Source organism: Pteropus alecto, unplaced genomic scaffold, assembly GCF_000325575.1.
Source record: "Pteropus alecto unplaced genomic scaffold, ASM32557v1 scaffold40, whole genome shotgun sequence".
NCBI lineage: Eukaryota > Metazoa > Chordata > Mammalia > Chiroptera > Pteropodidae > Pteropus > Pteropus alecto.
This window is the reverse complement of record NW_006431919.1, coordinates 16,438,733-16,456,337: the sequence shown is the minus strand read 5'-3', so window position 1 is coordinate 16,456,337 and position 17,605 is coordinate 16,438,733. Positions and strand designations below refer to the sequence as shown.

General features: G+C 48.6%; 1 protein-coding gene across 1 annotated transcript; it reads right to left on the bottom strand.

Moving 5' to 3' along the window:
- Positions 1–6: 6 nt before the first annotated feature.
- GABRP (gamma-aminobutyric acid type A receptor pi subunit) lies at positions 7–17,605 on the bottom strand. Its single transcript, XM_006906510.3, has 10 exons — positions 17,450–17,605; positions 14,785–14,881; positions 14,118–14,236; positions 9,976–10,043; positions 9,024–9,241; positions 6,910–6,992; positions 4,615–4,752; positions 3,947–4,099; positions 3,250–3,437; positions 7–1,179 (listed from the first exon to the last, which is right to left on the bottom strand). The coding sequence occupies exons 1-10, from the start codon at positions 17,454–17,456 to the stop codon at positions 877–879; spliced, it is 1,374 nt and encodes a 457-aa protein (XP_006906572.2). The 5' UTR covers positions 17,457–17,605; the 3' UTR covers positions 7–876.

The following is a 17,605-nucleotide window of genomic DNA, read 5'->3' as shown; positions in this document are numbered from 1 at the left end:
GAGTAGAAGATGGAAATGGACTCAATGCTGCAAGTCTTGTTGGCAACAGTCCATTCTGAGACTCGTAGAATAAGTAAGAAAAAAAAAAATCTTCCATTTCATGCCCTGATATGGGCATTGTTTAGGACCAGTATGAGTATAATAGTTAAACAATAAGACATGTCAAGTGGGGAATTAAAGCCCCAGAGCCCTAATGGTTTGGGGACTCCAAACAGATTATTGATCTATTCAATTGCTCTTCACTTACATTTGACTTTTCAATGGTAGGATTTACTGGAATTTGGGGAACAATTTTGTTAAGGTATTAACTACTGTATTAAAAACTCATCTTCGTATTGAGTTAGTACACTGACTTTCGGTGAATTGACATAGGACTACATTTCATTTTAATCAAAAACAAAAATTTGAAAATGTTACTCCCTAAACAAGCAACAATGCGTTTTATAAGCCCTGCAGAGATTTAATAAATAGCATCTGTGATTAATTTGGAAACAGCCCCTGATGCGTGAGGGTCACTCAATACATGTAATGGCCTCTTTCTCAGTTTTTAGATGAGGTAAATGCTGACCAGGGACCCAATGAGCAGTCAGCCAATCCTGAATAGGTTTGTGATCAGGCTCCTTGGGGATGTCTTTTGTAAAAATAATAAAAAAAAGGAATCGATTGATGTCTCTATTGAAAGACTCTGTAATACTAGGACTTCTACACAGCATAAATAATGGTTGGGGGGTCCATTCTTTGAGGAAAAATGCTAAATTGTTACTTTAGTCTCTTGTAGCACCGTTGGGTTAGGGTGCACACTTGGCTTAGAATACCATTTACATCTTTACCTTGTTCTGTGGAAGACCTGTGGCATGCAAACGATTCAACATACTCTTAAAAATACATGTAGTACGCCCAGTAAAATACATTGGCTAGCATAAAAATCAAAGGAAATAGCAGTTTGGAATATCTATCAACATTACTGGGGTTTTGAATTGTGAAATAATCCACAATCCTGTCCATCTTATCTCGGAAGACGAACTTGAACTTGTCGCTGGTTTTCATACTCAGGTTGCTGTAGTCAACGTTATCACCAGAAATTTCAATGGTGGCAAAGCTGATCTTCCGTTTAAAGCTAGAGATGGAGCTGTTGATGATGTTAGTGATATTGACTTCTTCCACTTCTTTCGGCATCCCCTAGTTCATAAACAGTGTAGTTAGCTTGAAAGACTTGACTCAGCAAAATAAATAGGAGGGTATTTATATACTTTGAGCCCTAAGTATTGAATAATTGGTTTAATAGAGAGTGGCACTGAGTGCATTGGAAATTGGCTGGTAAACCAGACTTGGCAGTCCTGTTATCCTGCTTGTGGGTACTGACCCCTGGTTCATTAGCCTGTATAATGGGAAGCATAACCATTGTCCACTCTAACTATGCAGAGCTGTGTGCTAAGCACAAATCTCATTCTTTTTCTCACTATTGTGAAATTTTAGTCACCTCGATCCCTTTAAAACTTGATTTCCTTGCCTGCAAAATGGTGATAATATTAAACCCATCCCATGAGACCGATGGGAAGATTAAATGGCATAAATTATGTAAAGCTTTTAGTAGATGTTTCATGAATTCCATTCTGTTCCAGGGAAGAGGGAGTAATGAATGATGAGAGACAATAGGAATCAGTAGCGTCTAAAGGTCTTTGCCACCCACACAGAAATAGTGATGCTCCCTGACATTCCAGGGAGTTGCCATTCTCCAACATGGCTGGGGCGACATCAGGTGCGGGGAGTGTCGTGAAGTCAGAGAGCAGAGTTTGGATCCTTGGCCAGGCCACCTACTAGATGTGGAGTCTTGAATGAGTTACTGCGTCTCTCTGAGAAGCAGATTCCTAACCAGTGAAATCAAGGTGATAATGGTACCCATCGGATGGGTTGTCAGGTAGACTAAATGAGCTGTTTGACAAGTTGTCTGGCACACAGCAAGTACTCTGTAGTGAAGCTGTTATTATACACATGGCAAAATATGGGCTTTCTGGTACCTTCGGTGAAGGATTTCAGTAATTCTCTAATTCCCTTTTTGCCAGTTTACCAAATCCAGATATATATAGTAATTAACCATTGTCCCCTTAAGGAAGCCTACAGGGAATAAAATAAATGAAATCCATATTCTTCTTTGGCTGGTACACAGGATCATTTACCTTTGGTACTTGGGGGACGTGACCGTGTGAAGCATTGTTCACAGTGGTCAAACACAACAGAAAACGCAACTGGGTCCTTATGCTATTCTGAGTCTTCATTTCCTCACTATTAGAACCTGTGTAGTCCTGGCACCTTGCTGAAGGCGCGTACCTCTTCTCCATTGGTTCCCTATCATCTTTTTGCTTGTTAGGATGAGCTTTCTTACACCGGTGTCTGTCAAATTGGGCTTCCAAAGTATCCCAGAGTTCCACAGCCTCATAGAGGGCAAGAGTTATTAATATGGCCCATTGCCCACCGCAAATGGGAATAACGGATAAGTGTCAGGCTTTGGAGCCAAGCTGATTTAGGTTCAAATCCCAGGTCTATCTCTTGCTACCTGTGTCCCCTGGGGTAGGTCACTTACCCTTCCTGTACCTCCCGTTGCACAGCTATAAACATGGAGATAGCCTTACAGGGTTTTTTTTATGAGCATTTTAAATGATATAATATTTGCAAAGGGCTTGTCACTGTGTCTGGCATATGTAACTGCTCAGGAGATAATAACCATTATTATATTCTGAGAGCTGGGCCATAGTGTTTCACTGCTCAATATATAATGGCAGTCTCTCCATCAGCAGAAAAATATGCTAATGATGAAATTTACCACAACTTAATTTTCCTGTACATTTTTCAGTAAACCATTATTTGTATAATTTAAGAAAACAAGAATGCACAAAATAATTAAATAGTAAATATGGATTAATTTGAAACTCGTGAGCGGCTGATCACGTTTGGTTTGATATTGGGTTTTTCATGGATGCTTGTTCTCGTGGTTGTGATTTGTGATGCATAACAGATAAAATAGTTATTTTCCACTGGAAAATTCAATGTATTAATATCTCCTCATATTTGGCAAAAGGAACAATCTTTTTCAAAAGACGTCATGACTTCCAGGTGCTGCCACCTGAACAAAGATGAGAATCATTGGAGCAAAGCGAACCACTGGGGGGCAGGAACCAGGTCCAAGTCATCTCTACAGACCAGCACATGGCCCGGGTGATGGATCACACGCAGGGCCCTCAGAAGTCTTACCCTGTCTTTGGCTGCCATCTGCTGTAAGGAGCTGTAGTGGGCAACCGCGTATTCCAGCAGGGCCCCAAACACGAAGCTGAAGCAGATTCCCAGGTACACATCGATGGCCTTTATGAAGCAGTTGGTGTTGGGAAGAGAAGTGCGGGACCCAATCATCAGCGTAGTCATAGACAACACGGTGGTCACTCCTGGGAAAACAGGTGGGCGATGTTCCCATATCAGTGGCCGGTGAACCTTCCACCATTACCTGGCAGATTGTCTCCATTCGAGGCTTGGCAAGGTGGGGACAGGACTCAGAAATGGAACATAGCTCGTTTTGAAAACTCTGCGGCCTCCCGGAACAGGGTTGATTTATCCATTTTTTACAAATATGAGTCATACAGTTTTCTAAATGTTTTGCCTTCTGGCTTTTTATTGGAAGGGGCTGTTTGGCAGGCAAAATAACTGACAATAGACCATCCAGTCACAATTCTTCCTTATCTGTCACTGTAACATGGGCTTAAAAATGCTCTACTCTTAGCATAGTCTCTGTCTGTCTGTCTCTCTGTCTGTCTGTCTCTCTCCGCATAAAAGAACCTCTCAAGAAACCAACTCCTGGAACTGCCCTGGGAATATCAATAAAAACAATGGTAGAAGGAAAGAAAGAAAAAGGACCTGACAACCCAGTTCTTAGAAATCTCCTGTTGTCGCTACTTACCGATGCAGGTTCTTGCAGGAACGGAATCGAGAGAGATCCAAAACGAAACCCAGGACAACACCACCAGGAAGGTGGAAGGAACGTAGGTTTCCAAAATGAAATACAGGACATTCCTCCGAAGCTCAAACTGCAAGACCAGTCGTGTATAATTTCCTGATAAGGGTAAACAAGAGACAGAAGGTCCCGTCTGCTCACGCAAAAGAGTGGTTTCCCTGTGAGATGTTTCATTTAGCTATATTCACGTGAAGACATCTGTTACTCACCAAAACCTGGTTAATCGTGACCTGTCACTATAGTTTCACCGAAAGAAAATGCTATTGTGTAAGAGTGGGATTTACAGGGGTGCTGACACCACCCCCCTCACCCATGATCCTCTTTTTGTGCCTCTTTTTGGTGTGCGTGTGTGCCTTTCTTAATCATCATATTCCTGCAGCATTATAACTTCTGGTTTCCTTGACATCTAGCTCACTAGACTGTGAGCCCCTTGGGGCCCGCTGCAGTACTGGGTGTGGAGCAGGTAAATGTGCCAAGCCCAAACCCTACGGCCCCGCCACACTGCAAACGGGTTCCTGGGCCCAAAGGGAGAAAGCGAAGAACAGATGATGATATTTCTGACTTAGAATGCAGCTCGGTTCTTTAGCTGTTATCTAGCTCGTCCCATGAGTTACCTGTTTCCTGCTGCGATCTGGTGACCAAGGTGAAGTACCGCTGTATGGTGTACTGAGCAAGCCGCAGGTTTTCCAGCCCACGCACAGAGTCGTTGCCTCTCAGCCAGCTGAACTCCACGTCGTTTCCGTCGTAGCCCCCTGGCAAGGAAGATATGCATGTACATATATATGTATGTATAAATTTTACTATTTGACCCAGCATTCCATCTGCTCAAGAGAAATCAAATCACATCTACAAAAGACTTGTACACGAAGGTTCACAGCGGCATCGCTCATCGTAGCTAAGAGGCGAAAGCGAGCCAGAGGTGCTTGTATTTGTGTTCTTGCGTACGGAATAACCAGGAGCAAAGCAATCAAAAGCAGTGAAGTACCGGTACATGCTCCAATGTTTCTGAGGTACATGGGCCTCAGAAACATTACGCTAAGTGAAAGAAGCCAGATGCAAAAGACCACATGTTGCATTGATCCCATTTATACGAAATATCCAGAAAAGGCAAATCCACAGAGACGGAAAGCAGATTAGCGGTTGCCTGGGAGCTGGTGGGGGCAAAAGGGGTGATGGTAAATGGGCATGGGGGGTCTCTTAAACGAGATGCAAATGTTTTAACAATGTGGCCACGGTTGTACAACTCAGAAAACTTACTAAAAAATCTTTGAACTGTGCACTTCACATTGGTGAATGTTATGGTATGTAAATTTGCCTCAATAAGGATGCTAAAAAAATAACTCTTTGAGTCAGATATTATTACTTTTCCTACTTTACTGATGAGAAACAGGCCCAGGGAAGTTAGTCCTACTCAGCAGAAGTCACACAGCTGGTGACGGGAAAAGCCCAGTGGAGCCGGTTCCTGTGATCTTAAGCATCTGTACTGCTTTCATTTTCCCAGGAGACTGGGCACAGGTGTCAGTGTTGGGACCAAGGTTTTGGGACATCTTATTTGAAGGTATCCACTGCTTAGCAGCAGTTATCTCCCTTCAGAGGGTGGAGAAGAAGTCATGAGCTCTTCTGAGAGGACATCTGGGCAAAAACGACCTGTGGGCTTTCCCTTAGAAGCACCCCACAATGCACTGAAGTTTGCTGTCCAAATAGACCGAGGATGCCAAAGATATAAAAGTATCTAAGTGAGTCATACAAGCCCCTATTTGGACAGTTTGCTTTGTGGGATGGCATCAATTCTTTTTTAGGGATGGCATTCAGGAAAAAAAACTCTTGATGAGGTTTCCATACCCAAATAAGTGCTAATCAACATCCAGTGAATGCTTCCTCTGCTCGTTGGGGATGGTATTTGTGCAAGCAGAGTGCTGAAGTTTGCAGGAGAATCTCATCCCTGGGATTTAGATGAGAACAGCCATATGTGGAGGGCAATCACTTTTGCCACGTGGGGCTCGAAATGAGTTCTCGTCTTGCTAACCTCAAGTTTCATTCTGCCCCCAAACAGCTGTATTGCTTCAAGAAGGTTTTGCATGTGTTTAATCAATAAGGTAATTAATCTGCCTGAGTCTTTAATTAAACGCCTGCCTCCGAGAAATGACCGCTGCCTTGTAAGGGTCACACTTCTTAAATGGCTGGCCACGTCTGTCCTCATGTAAGAGGTGCCCACTGGTCTCCAGCGCTTGGCTCTAGATTTTCCTCCTTGTATGAGCTGTGCCCTGATTCCTTAATGACTCCTTTTGGTGGCACTGTTTTCCTAGGACACCTATCACAGGTACCACTTCCCCAAGTTTGGTGGGCATTTCAGAATCACTTACTAGGGAACAATGGCTATTACTCAGCAGCGCCATTTGACAGATATCAGGTTAGAGGAAATGCTCATTCTTCATAAGCGAATCCCAGATTGCAGTTTAGATGCACACTTACTGGCAACACTGTGTTAAGCTTTATATATGTATCTAACAATCCCTTTTAGAAGTTGGAAACAATTGTTCGGTGAATGGCAATGATTGCTTTGTATAGTTGCCATTTCTGTTCTCTGCTGTGTTCTTTCCAGCTTCCAAGCCTTAGCGGATCCTGAGTCCAACTCCTAGTCCTAAAAGACCCCCATTTCTTTGGCCGCCTTGTCCAAGGTGGAAATACTTGGTGCTAGTGCACAATGGTCTTCCCCGAAAGATGAAATTTTGGAATGTTTGCCTTTGAACGGTCTCTAAATTTTTCTAGACATACGTTTAGAAGGGCCGAATCTGTTACAGTCGACATCGAGAAAAGAAAGGCCACTAGGTGTAGGACACTTTTCATGAATACACAGATCTAAGTCACTCAGGAAAATCAGCTCAGGGGCCCGCAGGATATATACTCACAGCTTTCCAGCTGCAACTGGCACGTCTGTGTGTCCATGGGGTATTTAGATAGATCCATGTTACATGCAATAGTGGTCGTGATTCTAAGAAAGGAAAAATAGAGTCAAAAAGAGTGTTATGAGGATGCTTATAGAAAGTACGTGTTCTCTGGTAAGGGCCACTCCAGGAGGACTTTCACCTTGACTCTTACAGTGAATGTGTGGCTTGGAGCCTGCATTCAAAGCATTCCTGAGGTTTTCTGCGCTGAGCAACCCCTGTGAGACTCCATTAAAGCTGGAGTCCAGATGGAGGAGGTTTGAATGTTGGTCATTGAGAGGCAAACACCAATATCACTGAACGGAATCACTCATTGGCTTGTGTGAGATGCGTTTGCATCCAGTTTTTAAGTATAATCTTCATGACAAACGGTGAGGAGCTAGAACAAAGATGACTGTCACTATTCTCACCGTTTGACAACAGACTTAGGGGCTCACTTAAGGCTCACACAGCTCTTCGTGACAGAGCTGGGCTGGGGCTCGGGTCCCTGCCTCCTGGAGGAGAATCAGCTTGCAGAGGAAGCAGAGGCTATCGGAGGGCACTAGGCACTGTGGCTCTCAAGGACCAAACCCAGAGACATTTGATTAAACATCAGTTAAGCCCTGACAGTGGAGATTTCAATGAGCAGATCTTTATCTTCCTTTTCCTTCATGTCACACATTTTTATTAAGCACTTTTATTTATTAAGCACTGTGTTGGGTACTTGGGGAAAGTGGAAATGATTATGGCATGGTGCCACCTACAGGAAACTCACACTCCTCTGAGGGAAACCAAAACAATAGCCGCCATTTACCACAAGCCAGTCCCTGGGCTCAGTGCTTTGCATGCATCATCTCTTTGAATTTCTGGAACAGCTTTATGAGGTGGAAATATTATTCTCCTTTTGCTGTTGAGGAAACTGAGGCTCAGAGAATCGAGTATCTCGCCTAAGGTCACAGAGCAGGGACTGGCCCCCAAATCTGTCTGACTCTAGCACCAGGCTATTAACCATCATCCATTTTTGTAATCCTTGAACATGACAGATGGTGTTATGTGCCATAATACAGAAAGGCACGCATGTATGTATACGCACATGCATGCACACATGCTTTGGGAAATGGGGAAGGAGGACATGAATGTTGATTGGAGTTGGGTTCAAGAGAGAAGTCTAGTTAGGCTTCTTGAAAGAGGAGCTGGGGTTTGGCTGGTCTTTGCAAAATTCAGGGCAGCTGAAGAGTGCCAGATGAATAATCTGGAAACTCAGTGTATCGGTCAGCCCAGTCTTTGTTTTATAACTTAGCCTCTTACTTGGGATTAAAGGTGGGCCCCATGAACGTTTGGTTCCTGGCCTTCTCCCTAAGGAGCATTCGGTTCGCACAGTCCCCGCACACCCCTTGCACAGGCCGCGTTGAGTCTCCCCTGTGGGCCGCCTCATGCAGCGCTAGGGAGCGCCTTTCCTGTTCCAGCCAATCAGCAACTCGACGAACAGTTGGGTGGGAGGAATTTTTGGCCTCTGGGATTTGGACAAGGGGCAAAAGGGGAAGCCCATGGCTGCAGGGAGCAGAGGCCTTAGGGCACTGCACTCTGAGTCTCTGTGCAAAAACTACTCGGACAGGTAGAGATGCACTCTGGAGCCACCCCAGCTCAACGGAGCCCCACGGGAGGAAAGGCCCTTGAATGGACCTCCCTGTGTGGTCTCACTGTCTCCATGACATCTTCCCTTGCTAACTTCCTTTACTCTTTGAGACTCAGCTCAGAGGCCTGGGAAAGCATCCTCTAACGTCCCCCCAAACCACTAACCTACTCCCTAACTCGGGCCCCCAGCAGCCCCCACTGCCGTTGCTCAGGTGTCTGTGTTAGGACAATGTCTATCCGCTCTGTATCCTCAGTGTCCATCACGGGGCCTGGCACAGAGCAGTCGCTCAGTAGATGCTTGTTGAACCAGACTGAACGGAAAGAGGGCCCTTCTGTATTGGGGACAAGGATCTAAGAAGGCAGGAGCACGAGCAGGGTGGGACCGCAGCACGGTCCTCTGCGTGCTGGTTAAAGCTACTCAAGCTGTATCTATGCCTTTTCCGAGGTCGCAGGTGCCCGATTACCTGAGAGCATACAGGACTGTACCATTGGAGAAGAGGCGGATGAGCCTGTTTCCCACAGTGACTTCATGGAGGAAGGACTTCTTGGACTCCACGATGTAAGTGTCTGGCACCCAGAGGAACTCCACCAGGCGGGCGTCCAGGGTGACGCTCTCGTTGCCTTCGAACACCAGCCGCGGGTCGGTCCAGCGCTGTCTGAGGTATATGGTGGCCGTGTAGTCCTGAGCGGGCGGGGCAGGGAGTGGACGGGGATGCGGAGAGAGACGTTCCGAGGTCGGAAGGGGTCAAGTCTTTGCCCCACCTCCTCTTAGGTCAAGAGCACAGACTATACCTTAGCAGACACCGGGTGGCGGGGCGTAGCCATAGGAGAACGAAGCACCTGATTCCTTCTAGATAATAACTCCCGCTGCCCAAGGGAGCCCCGCGCGAGCATGCGCAGTGCCCTAACTTCCTCGCCCTCGATCACAGAGGCCTCGCCAAAGCCGTGAAGGTTTTGGCGAGCTAAGCGCTTTGGTCGTCTGGGATTTACCCTGAATGCTCAGTAGGCCCTCCAGGCAAACTGCCTTTCGTGTCAACCTGTCTGTAATGTGTCCTCTTAAGTGAGAGGGTGATCGAAAGCAGTTCAACGATTGTCAGTTTTCATCAGCTTATCTCTGGCTCTGTGAGGAGCCACGTCAGGCTTTCCCACTATATACACTTTCATGCTTTCCCGTAATTTTCATCCCTCACCAAATGTACCCACTCCGCTCCCTGGTTCCTCCCTTCCTGGACTTCGAGTCCATTTTCCTCCTGATACTCAGAAGATGTTTTACGAGAACCTTCCATTGTCTTGGGTTTGGGCTAAGGTCCCCAGCTGCTGCCATTCCAAGTGCAGAAGGGCTGTAAGTCTCTGTTCTGTTTTCATGTAGCTAGAAAGTGTATTCCCATGAATCATGAGAAGAGGGGCCGCACTTACCATGTTACTCTCTGAAATGCTAGAAATACTAGCAATGTCCAGAGTCAGGGCTATCTGCACGGGTTCCCCTAGGATTGAAAAAGAAACCAGAAGGACTTACACAGAAACACCGACAGAAGGTTCCCTAACATAACACCAGCAGACGTTTTTAAAGATTAGAAAATTGCAGAAGTTAGCGCTTGCCTACTGGAAAATTTTATGTGCTTTAGAAGTAGGTATGGTCCAAGTTTGACGTCCTGCCCCTATCAGGAAGAACCACTGTATAGGGTGTGTCTTCCTTTTGTATGAAAAAAAAAAATGCACAAATATAGAGTCGGCTTAATATATGAGACCCACTATGTTCATTAGTGCATATTTTAAAGCACATCGTTTGTTACTTCGCACTTGGAGGATTTTTCCTATGGTGCTTGCGAGGGGCTGATTATTTAGAAATGTAATAGAGATTTGAGAATTCGTGCATAGATATCATTTTTTCCCCTCAACGAAGAAAATTTACCACAAGATGGCATTCGTGAACGTGTAAGGTTGAGCTCACTTGCCTCCTGACACTTTCCACTTCCTTTACCCTTCAGGAACCTTAAACTATTCAGAATTCCAGAACCTTCCCCTCTTGGTCATGTGTACAGGTGTCAGGCCTCGGTCATGGAGATTCGGCAGACGGGCCAAACTCCTGAGAGTGCCGGTCTTAGCCCTTGAGACTGAGGCCTCGGAGCCACCGTCCGGGGACACCAGGTCGGAGAAGTTCCCTCCTCTGTGGACCGGAGATGTGGAGAGAAAGCCCAGGAATGAGAAAGATGTGAGCCCAGCATCAGCCTGGTGACCTGGAAAGTTACCAAACCTGTCAGAAGGGCAGTTTCTCACCTGTAAGTAGGGGTAATGCTGATGACATCATAGGGTCATGGGGAGGGTCAAACGGGCTAGGCCTGTGATGGCGCCTTTGCAGGGGGCAGCGAGAGGGGACATACGCAAAGTGCTTGCCCAGCTGGGCATTTGGCAAGTGCTCAGAAATGGTTATCTGTACCAGCTCCCAGCATGGTGTCCCACACGAGATAACAGGCGCTCAGTAAACGGCCTTCCCTTCCCTTCCCCCTCTCTTCTGTAATCCTAGCTCATTCTGGAAAAGGAACAACTTCACTCACCAGGTTAATAGATGCAATAGCATCCACTTGCGAGGAATAATGGGAGTGCCTCAGGGGACCGTGACAGTGCAGTAATGAGGAGAAGCAGAATTCGAAGGAAGCTTAAAAACATCTCATTGGTGGGAAGGAAACCAAGCCATAGACTATAGGTGGAAATTTGGAAATGGAGTTTTAGAGTCGATGTAGTTAAAAAATAATTAAGTAAATAATCGTTGGTAATACTTGGTAGGAAAAAAGAACTTTGAAGGCAGACTCTGGAAGGTGCTGGAGGAGTGTGGTGCTAAGTGGCTTTCTGCCCCTCTAGGCAGCATGGAGCAGCGTCGAGAAGAGAAGGCGAGAGTCGTAGTGTTTGGATCCCATGCCAGCCACTTCTGTGTGACACAGCCATAGCTGTGTGACCTTGAGCAAATTGCTAAACCTCTCTGTGCTACAGTTTCTCACCTGCAAAACAGAACTAGTAGTGCCTACCAGCAAGGGTTGGTCCAGGATCTGTTTTAAGTGCCTGGAAGCCAGTGGGCAGTGGGTCAGGGCTAGCTGCCCTCCCCGAGGCGTGTGGAGAACGGAAAACACATGAGTTGTAGCCCCACTGTGTTTTCTGTTTAGTTTGTTTCCAGGCGGTGCAGTCCGGGCCTTGTAGGAAAGGGGTCAAGGCCAGCTCCTCAGCAGTGTTCACTAGGGTTTGCTTGCAAACCTGTGCTCTATCTCAGTCCCTGAAAAATCCCGTGATGGTTTTGTCCCTTAAGGGCCTCGGGGTTCTAGGATCTGGGTGGACAGACATCACAGAGGATAATGGCCCCTCCGTGGGCCTCCAGGCTGCCACGTGGATGGAGGCTCCTTTAGGAGGCAAAGTGCCAAAAGGCACAAAAATGGGAGTGGGGATGTGCTTTTTGACGGAGGGCCCTTTGCCCTATTTTCACCCTAGTAGGCTCTGGGGCTCACACCCCCTTGGGTTCATCCTAGGTTCGGAATGAGCGCCTTGCCCAAGGACCCTATGTCTTGTTGAGAAGTGAGCAGGCAACAAGAAGGGCAATGTCTGGGCTTAAGTGGGGTTTGAGAGACCGAGAAATTGACAGGTGGGCCTCACAGGAGTCCAGACTCACGTCCTTGTCGTTAGCGTTAAGCTGGGCCTAGGAAAACCAGGGCGGGTTGAAGCCTCCTGAACATAAGGACCCAGATCCTAGTCATGTGGCTATGAACATACATCCCAGATTTCCCATTGGGGGTGGAGATGGGGGTGGGTGTAATTGACCGACAGCCCCAGCTGCTGGGCTCTGAAATCTATGACCGCATTTGCTCTGAGGCCACCCTTTCCCTGGCCCATACCCCACCAGCGACGGAGCACAGCAGGGACACCTGTGGCAGACCTGTCCTGGGAGGCACAGGGGTGGGAACCTCCTCTGACGGGAGCTTGGGCTCAAGGACTCCCCGGCCGCCTCTGCGGACACACTAAGAACTGCAGTTCAGACACCTCCGCCCCACCTTCTTCCTCCCCCTCGCTCCTTGCCCTGGGCTCAGATTTGCATTGCAGTCTGACAGCTCTCTAGCTCCCCTCGGGTATTGCCCACATAAATGTCTTGCACGGACAGTACCCTCTCAGTGTCTGCTCCTCGGAGCACCTAGACTAACCCCCTAATTCTTGATCTGACCAGAGAATTTTGTCACCCGAAGGGAAGAGAGCAGGAAGAGAGAGGTGTTAAGACAGACCGTCCCCTGGTGATCTGGCAGGTACCGTGCCTCGTATTCACACGCTCCACCTCATTCTGTCCTCCCTGAGAGGTGAGTGACACGTCCCCGTTCCTGACAGGAAAATCGGGGCTCTGGAAGCTAAGGTGCTTGTCCAGCAGCAGAGCCGGGACACGAACTCAGGTTTGTTCAAGTCCAAGGCTTGAACTTGCTGCTCTAAGTAAAGAGACACTGGAGACCATGTTGGTTCAGCCTTGCATTTTACAGAGACTGGGACCCTGTGTAGAGGTGTGTGTTTGGCCTCTTCTCTTCCTTCTTGCCTCATTCTTTCAACATATATTAATTGACAATTTCCTATATGAGCTGCTGCCAGGGTTAGTAAGGTACATGAAGCAAGACTCCCCGCCCCCGCCCCAGTTGCTGTAGCCTAGAGCTGACACAGACGTAAAACCAGTGACAGTGTCAGTATCAGCAGGTAACGGCTGTGATTTGGAGGTTTGTTCAAAATAAAGTGCGAAGAAAGGGGATGGGGCCTGGGGGAATCAAGGAAGGCTTCTCAGAGGAGGAAGCCTTTGATCTGAAACACGAAGGAAAATTGGCATTTCACCAGGGAGTCAAGATGGAAGAAGCGTTTCTTGGCAGATAAACAACCTTGGCAAAGGCATGGGGGCCAGGGAGGCCAAGGAAGTCAGGGAGCATTTGGGGCACACTCATGGAAGGGCACGGAGGGGGGAGGGGGGAAGGAGGTGGGGAGGCGAGACTGGCAGACGGACAGAGGCTGGGCTGGGAAGGACCTGGCGCACCAGGTAAAGGGCTCTGGACTCTATGCTGACGATGCTGGAATGCAGGCAGGTATCCTGGGCAGGCACAGGACCCAGGCAGGTAGGTCATCCAGGTGGTAGAGTGGAGGTTAGCTTAGCCTTGAGGGGGCATGTGAAGGCCGGAAGACCAGGTGGAATAGTTCTGGGGAGACATGGGGAGTTCCTTGAGTAAGGACACGAAGGCCGGAAGACCAGGTGGAATAGTTCTGGGGAGTTCCTTGAGTAAGGACATTGGAAGTGGGGGCAGAAGGAAGGCAGCTTGTGAGAGGCAGTCAGGAGTCTCTAGGGACCTCAGTGGGGAGGAGTGTTTATCCTGCAGGTGGAGAGGCAAAGTGCGTTCTCCAAGGCAGCATGAGAAATCATTGGCGGCTGTCCTCATCCATTATTGCCCACCCTCAACAGGCTGCAGGTCAGAAAGTGGAGTCACCTCAAACCTCCTGAAACTCTCCTCGGCTCCCATCTCTTTGAATTGACGTCCTGGATAAAAAGGGTGACCTACCGCCAAAATTGGGCCTGAGAAATTTGTTGTATCCTACAGTGAGGTTCTCAAAGCCGGGCAGGGAGAGCTTGTCACTTCTGCTGACCTCCGCGTTGAACCGATTCCCCTGGATGCACATCCTGGAAAAGAAAACAGGGCTCGGAGCATGCGCTGGTTTATGTGCGAACAAACGCGCGCGCATGAACACGGGCTTGTGTTTGCGTGGATGCGGTTATGCCAGCGTGACTTTCCCGAAGAGAAATTTCCGCTTTTCAGCTGCTGAACTAGTGTGTCCCTCTCCCACTCCATTTTATTACCCATTTGCCACGTTGTGGTGACTGGGGAGCCCTCCAAGTGTCTTCCTAGGAAGCGTAAGAGGTGTGTGCACTTAGGAACGTTTTTGGAAGCTCGAGTCCTCCAGGGAGAATAAGCGGCAGGGTGACTGGGGAGCCCTCCAAGTGTCTTCCTAGGAAACGTAAGAGGTGTGTCCACTTAGGAACATTTTGGAAGCTCGAGTCCTCCAGGGAGAGTAAGCGGCAAAAAGCCGCATCGCCCTGGAGAGTCGGGGAGGTGAGTGGACCAGGTTTCGTCTTGCCACAGGTAAGCAGGAGGCGCGGCCACCCCTCCCACCGCATGCACGTGCACAGAGCAGTTCGGCCCGAGGCCACCGTGGGGGAGCATAGCTCACCTTCCCGTGAAGAGACTCAGACACATGAAGGTCAAGTGGAGACTGTATCTCATGTTGAGGAGCCGTTTGTGCAGACAGAGGCCGAAGCAGGAATCACCTGGGGAAACAGACGGGGTGGGTTGGGGGCAGAGCACCCTCCTTTCGGCCCAGCTTCTGGGTCCGATGGGCCGTTGGCTGTAGCTTTCTCTCCACACGTGTGGGGAGCAGCCTCTTCCCACACCTCTTCCCTGCATGCCACCCAGAATGGCTTCATTTCGGACGATCACATGTTAAATCCAACCAACCAGAGGCTGAGACCTTGATTAGAGAGTGGCTCACCAGCCCCAGAAACGCCGCTGGGCCACCCTGTCCTCGCCCTGACATAGCCAGGAAGGACCCCCTCAACTATACACTCGCACCGACTCTGCCAGACGTCCCCTTATCCATTTGAGGGTCTAGGCCCGTGAAGCAGGTCCCCCAGACAGAAAATGAAACTTCCCCCAAATCCTTCCACGTGCAGGGAATGAGTTAGTTACTTTCCCACGGATCCTCGCGATGGCCTTGGGAGGTGGGCGGGTTACTCCCAGGGCAGGCGGACCTCGTCTTACGTGCCTCGTTCTATTGTATTTCATAGACGTTGCACTTTTTACAAATTGCAGGCAAGACCCTCCACCGGTAAAAAGATTGCGACTCACTTTACCGAGCTACTGGCTTTATTGAGGTGGTCTGGGGCCGAGGTGGGCCTGTGTGGCGACGAGGAAGCAGAAGCTTCTGGAAAGGCCGCCGTGCTAGCGAGTATAGGAGAAGAGCCTGAGTCCAGGGCTGGCAGCCTCACTGCCTGGGGCTTCCCAACTTTGTCAAGGACACTGGCTGCTCCCCCGACTCCCGACCCGCTCCCCGGTGCTCTGAAGCCATTTGACTGGTGTGGATGAGCATGGTGTGTGGTGAGGACTCTCAGGGTAGGCATGGCCCTGGGGGCCTGGCCGCCTCCGCTTCGGGAGCTGCTGTCAGACGTCCCTCTGAGAGAGCAGCAGGCAAGCCTGTGACCTGTTATGGTCATGCTGGTGACAGCAAAGCGGGGGTTCTTAGGTGGGGCTGAGGCCCCATCCTCCAGCAGGCCCAGGGTGGATCATCTTTCTCTGTGGTCACCTGCGTGACCAGGCCACCTTCTGGAATCAAGCCATTCTGGGACTCAGGATGCGATTCAGCTATTAGTTAACTAATATTATTTTATTTACAAAAGTACGTGCTCGTTGTGGACATGAAAACAAGAGAGAGCTGTATAAAGTTACAAGTGTAAGTCTCAATGCGGTATCAGCGTCAGCTCATCGACTCAACAGATGCTGAGAGTGAGGAAGGCTGGGCTCATGTGGGGGGCTCAATATTGCAGTGAACCTAGAACTTCTCTAAAAAATAGTCTTAGAAAGCATAAGTCCCTCCGTCACTTCTCTCTAGCCTCTTACCTCCGAGATAACCACTATTAACAGCTGTTTTATTTTTGCATACACATGGGTATTTATATACACATATATCTTTGCAAAAAAAAGACGTTAAAAAGGGAAAGTGGGGTGATAACATGCTATTTACTTTTTTGCGCTTAATAACAATAGCAAACATTTAAAAAACACTTTGATGCTCGCTTAGTAGTTACTACCGTGCTCCTCATTTTACAAGGGAAAAAGCTTAGAGAGGGTAAGAAACAGTCCCTCGGTTGCACAGGAGGTGAGGGGCGGAAGCAAACCCCGACGGGCTGACCCAGGCACCACGACACATGCTCCTTCCTGACGTCAGACACTGTCCCCTGTCAGTTCCCATAGACCTGCCTCATTCTTGCTAATGGCTACAAGGTATTTCACAAGATCCACGTACCAGCATTTACATAGCGCATGTCCTATTTATGGATACTAAGTTATTTCCGAATTTTTTACTGTTACAAAGCATACCTGAGCGCCTATAATTCTGCGCTCTATCATGTTCCTCCACCTCTGCCCTTTCCTTCTCGTCCATTGAAAATACCAGCTATAGAGAAAACATTATCAGTCCACCAGGGGTCATATTCAAACCTTTTCCCTTTAGTCCATCTATCCCCGGCCCTGTCCATCCCCCTGTCTCCAGCATCAGGTCTAAGAGGGTCCATAGCGTGACTGCCATGCCTTTCATCCCTTCATTCAGTTTTCTGAAGGCTTAACGTCTCTTCCTATGAATGCGGCATCACCAGAAGAGAGCTGGGACTTTGGATCCAGATGCACCTGAGTCACTTAACCCCTCAGAGCCTCGGCTTTCCCACCCGACAGACAAACGGGAATAGAAAATGCTCAGTAAGCATTAGTTTGCTTTCTCCTCTCCCGTCCATGTCTTCCACGGGGACCTCAGTGATCCCACCATGCCTCTGAGGACCCAAGCTCTTCCTAGTACACAGCCACGCTGCCACCCACGGGCTGAGCTGTCTGGAGCGGCATTTTGAGAGTACTCATTTTGGCACTCTTGGGAACGACAGGGTCCGACACTGGACTTCAGGGTCACCTAGGTGTCTGATAGCGCCTTTTTTTTTTTCTGGACTGGATAGTACCCTGATACCAAGTAGGTGCTCAGCAAATGCCAGGCCCTGCCCGCCTCCCTCAGCCCCTGCACAGCTTGGATTCGGATCTCCCTCCCCGTCCGCCCTCCCAGCAGTTAGTTTCCTTACCGGGCATTGATTTGCCAGCGCTGCGTTAGGACAGGAGCTTCGGGCCTCCGGGCCGGGCTTTCAGGCAGAGCATGGTCGTCTGGGGCCCCGAGGTTCTCCCCAGCCTCAGCCCTAACCACTTGGTTTCCAGCACACGGCTGCTCTCTGGTGGAGCAG

Excerpts from the sequence above, each read along its gene's own strand:
- GABRP (XM_006906510.3), bottom strand. Across the intron at positions 4,100-4,614 it reads CAGATCGCAGCAGGAAACAG|GAAATTATACACGACTGGTC; the intron begins GTAACTCATGGG and ends TACCCTTATCAG. Across the intron at positions 1,180-3,249 it reads AGATGGCAGCCAAAGACAGG|GGGATGCCGAAAGAAGTGGA; the intron begins GTAAGACTTCTG and ends TTTATGAACTAG.